Below are 4673 nucleotides of genomic sequence, written 5' to 3' on the forward strand. Positions count from 1 at the left end.
TTACTGTATCACATGTGTCTCATTAACCTCACTGGTTTGTTTGTTTTGATTTGCATTTATTATGAACATATACTCTGTATATCTTTGAGTTCATACCACCTTATCTCAATTATTTTAATTTATTTATTTATTAAAGATTTCTGTCTCTTCTCCAACACGGCTTCTCATTTCCCTCCCACTCCCCCAGTCAAGTCCCCCTCCCTCGTCAGCCCAAAAAGTGATCAGGGTTCCCTGTCCTGTGGGAAGTCCAAGGACCACCCACCTCCATCCAGGTCTAGTAAGGTGAGCATCCAAACTGCCTAGGCTCCCACAAAGCCAGTACATGCAGTAGGATCAAAAACCCATTGCCGTTGATCTTGAGTTCTCAGTAGTCCTCATTGTCCGCTATGTTCAGCGAGTCAGGTTTTATCCCAGGCTTTTTCAGACCCAGGCCAGTTGACCTTGGTGAGTTCCCGATAGAACATCCCCACTGTCTCAGTGTGTGGGTGCACCCCTCGCGGTCCTGAGTTCCTTGCTCGTGCTCTCTCTCCTTCTGCTCCTGATTTGGACCTTGAGATTTCTGTCCGGTGCTCCAATGTGGGTCTCTGTCTCTGTCTCCTTTCATTGCCTGATGAAGGTTAATATCTCAATTTTTACATGGAGTATCTGCTGTCATTTCTCCCTTTAACAGTTGTGAATATCCAGGAAATTATAAATGTCAACCAATAAAGGATAGAAGGTAAGGGAAAAATGTCCTTCCCTGTATCAGACATATTAGTAGACAATTCCAAGAATCTTTGCAAATGGCACAAATGTTTCTAGAATGTTGCATTCCAGCAGTTCAATAAAAATGCATTATTTTGAGTGGCATTTCCTCTTTTTCCCCTAGAATGATCATAATCCATGTAATCTTAAATTTTCTTTAAGATACTATGTCATGTTAATTGTACCTAACTTGCTTTGAGACACAGAGAAAGCCAAGTAAATTAAATCTCTTCATAGAAGTGTTGCCCTTCCCTTCAGTTGATTGGAGTGGAGCCTGGGAGGTAGTAGGAAACCTCTAGCACCTCTTGATCCAAGATTATTGTCCTTTTCCTTATGTGTTTGGATGAGGTGCAGGGGTTCTTAGGCCATCACAAGAGGCAGGAAGATTAGCATGTACACCAATACGTAAATGTCTATCGGTTCTGAGAATTGTTTAAAGCTACTTTCTCCTGACTGAAAATCTACATTCAAATACTAGACTTGATATTTCTCTTATATAAAGAATTCAGCTTGTAAATTATGTAATATCGTTTTCTTGATGTTGGCATCTCTATCTTTGTTTTGTTTCCTTGGCTTAACAGAAATTCATGTACTTTAATCTCAGGCAATTCACACTAGTTGATCCCTGTTGTTTGGACATGAATAATGATCTTGCTAGAATTGACAACTTCCAAATATAAAGCAAAGCAAAATGTCAGATCGTATACCCCAAATTCAGCTGGATAATCCCACTGATCTTATGTCTTCCAAACCACAAGCGCATAAACTGAGTGAAAAAACGAAAATGTGGACAATGCATGAATATCAGATTGCACAAATTTATTAGATGAAATTTTCATTTTTCAAATGATCTTTGAGAGAAAGCAAATAGCATCATCAGTACGGAGAGAAGAGCATAATTTTGGGTAACCCACTGATCTCATAATCTGCTGAAGTTTAGAGAGGAAGCTGTTAAAGGAGGGATGATATGATATCAGAAGGAGTTAGGCAGGGAAGCAAGAGCTTTCGAGCTTAGATTTGACATAGGAAAACATAAAGACTTAGCAGCTTATTCCATAGAGGCTTGACCCACAGATTGGTCAGTAACAAGGTTTAAAGGAAAGAGGCACCAAGTAGCTTGGATAGCAATATCTAGATCCAAAACTCAAGGAAGGGAATTCAGAGACTCCACAATTCAGAGACCTGAAGCTACTGGATCCACAGCCTCCTGAGTAGCAGCTTCTAGATCCATAGCCCAGGGAATGGCAGCTACCGGATCCAAAGTCCAGAGATCCAGCATATGATCCCCAGCTGTGTCTGCAAGGTGTGGAGCTCCTCGGGTAGTAGCAGGCTGTCTGGTAGGGTCTGGACACAACACAGAACCTCTGGCAGCTGGTGGGCTCAATGCAGGTCTCCTGACAGCTGGTGTTCAGAGAAGATTCCACTTGGCAGGGGCTGGACACCACGCAGGACCTCTGGCAGCTGATGGGCTCAATGCAGGTCTCCTGACAGCCGGTGTTCAGTGAGGATTCTACCTGGCAGGGGCTGCGAGAGCAACTGGTAGTGGTGTAGACCAAGTTGCTGGGGTAGGAAGAGCCACAGGGGGAACGTGAGGTGGGCAGGTAGCGACTAAAGGAGCGGGAGGAAGAGTTTCTAGAGCAGCAGCTGTAGGCCATGTTGACAGGAGATGTAAGCTCAGCTGGATGCAACTGAAAGGATTCTGAGTTTGGATGTCACCCTGTGGAGAGCTGGGTTTATATACTCTCAGCCCCAGGTGTGGCAGGTGTGGTACCCAACAGCATCATCCTTGATGCATTTGTGTGCTTCCTGGTTTACAAATGTGGAACAGTAATCTCTGTAATTGTACCTGTAATTTGAATAGTTTTCTGCACCGTATATTTATGGGTGTTGTCATTTTGTTATATTTATGACAATGAGCTTCTGCCTTGTCAGGGATGCCATGATTGACTGTTTCACACTAATGCTTATTCCATCATGTCTAGCAAAATCCCTGATATTTCTCTTGACACAATTTTTATGCGTTTTGTCGATGTTATAAAAATAATTTGTTTCTATGATAGTGGATATTCGTAATATGCATTTCTCAAGTTAATGAACTGAGTGTTATTTTGAGAATATTTTGGAACCTACAAAAGGCTAACCTTATCTGTCACCATTGATGTTCAGTTTACAAAATTATTCCACATAGATTACAAAGTTTTACCTGCATTTGTCACACAAAGGCACATTAGCCATAAAGGCCAAGAAAACGTGACTAAGATTGAAAATGGTCATAGCAAGTGCTGGACAAGGATAAGTGTCGTGATTCCAAGGAGCCAACATGTAAGAGAATCGCAAGTGTAAAACTTTGTGGATTTGAATCAATCTATAAAAGACACTGTAGAATAGAAGAGACAACAAATATTATAGCCACTGTATGATAAGGGGACTGAAGTATTGTGGATCTCATCTGTGTGATAGGAGGAATGAGATACTGGATCTCATCTGTGTGGGATAGAAGGACGGAGATACTGGATCTCATCTGTGGGACAGGAGGACTGGGATCCATGATCCCATCTATGTGGATAGGAGAAATGAGATACTGGATCCCATCTGTGTGGGATAGAAGTATGGACACACTGGATCTCATCTGTGTGGTAGTAAAAATGGGACAATGGATCTCATCTGTGTGATAGGAAGATGGAGATACTGAATCCCATCTGTGTAATAGGAGGACTAAGATACTGGATCTCATCTCTGTAGCTGACTGGAGGTTTTCATTCTCAATCATTAAGTCACAGGGGATTTATTCACTAGGGTTCTTCCTGCTCACATCTGAAATCCAGCCATATATATTCATGACTGTGTTTGCCATGGTCTGTTCCAAGTAGTGACTAAGCCCAGAGAAGGCAAAGAACCTAGTGGGCTGTGAAGCCCAACCTTTGCACAGGTTTTCCCCAACCCTCATGTAAAGATCCTGTATCTTTGTAGGTCAGAGGGACCATTTCTCTTCTCTTGAGCCCTAAGTTTGAAAGAGAAGCTAGTGAAGAAAATTAATCCAAAGACTTGGAATACTTCAAATTTTGTTTATAATTTATTATAAAGAAAGCCTACTTATAGTTTACAGCACAAAATTCAGGCAGATGTATTCTATTGGAAATGTCAAGTGGGGCTAACCAAGAAAATGACTGAAATTCTGTGACGATTTATTACAAAAATAACTATAGGTTTCGTTTTTGAGCCTGTTCGAAATTTATGTCTAAATCAGGTCTGATAGGTCCATCTTTGATCTTCTCCTTATTGATTAGGCAGATTATATCACTTCAATTTTACTATTTCATCATTGATTTTTCTTTAACACTTGCACATTCTCAACTGAAGTATCCTTGAAAATAACTCCTACTTCCTCCCCCTCTTGTTACTTTCAGACCATCTTATAAACAAGGAGTGCATTTTAAATGAGTTCCTCACTTGCTTTCTCCCTTTCAATCATTTTGTCATGACCTTTAGTTTGGAAATTCCCTTTACTCATAATTTAGTTCACTGTGTTGCAGCTGTACTTAGGATCCTGATGAAACCCATCCATATTTTTTCAAGATAGTTGCTTTATTTTTAGTTAAATTCAATTGAATTATTTTTATTTTCCTCTAAAATTTCTCAATCATATCTTTTGTTCCCAGGTGCAATTATTTCTTGAACATAAAGTGTTCCTGTGTCATATTGTCAGATTCTTCACATAGGTGTAGTCCTGAATGATAAGTGTGGGTTTTGGAAAATGTGCTGTGAGCAAGTTTCATAATTTCTAATATCAGGGTGTATTTAAACAAATATGGCTCCTTTATCATTAGGCAACATAATACAACAGGGTCCCCATCATCCATGCAATGTGTTGTTGACTGAATCAATGCGGTGTGAGACATGACTGCTCTTTGATATTTCCTTCTGCCATA

The 4673-nt window shown here is 40.4% G+C and overlaps 1 protein-coding gene across 1 annotated transcript; it reads right to left on the reverse strand.

The window, feature by feature from the left end:
- Positions 1 to 1823: 1823 nt before the first annotated feature.
- Positions 1824 to 2399, reverse strand: LOC121465425 (keratin-associated protein 13-2-like). The gene has a single exon (XM_041678670.1). It carries the CDS (start codon positions 2397 to 2399, stop codon positions 1824 to 1826), a length of 576 nt encoding a protein of 191 aa, XP_041534604.1.
- Between the last annotated feature and the right edge of the window lie 2274 nt (positions 2400 to 4673).

The sequence above is a fragment of the Microtus oregoni genome, unplaced genomic scaffold, assembly GCF_018167655.1.
Source record: "Microtus oregoni isolate MIOR12 unplaced genomic scaffold, Mior012 000030F_ref0000283, whole genome shotgun sequence".
NCBI lineage: Eukaryota > Metazoa > Chordata > Mammalia > Rodentia > Cricetidae > Microtus > Microtus oregoni.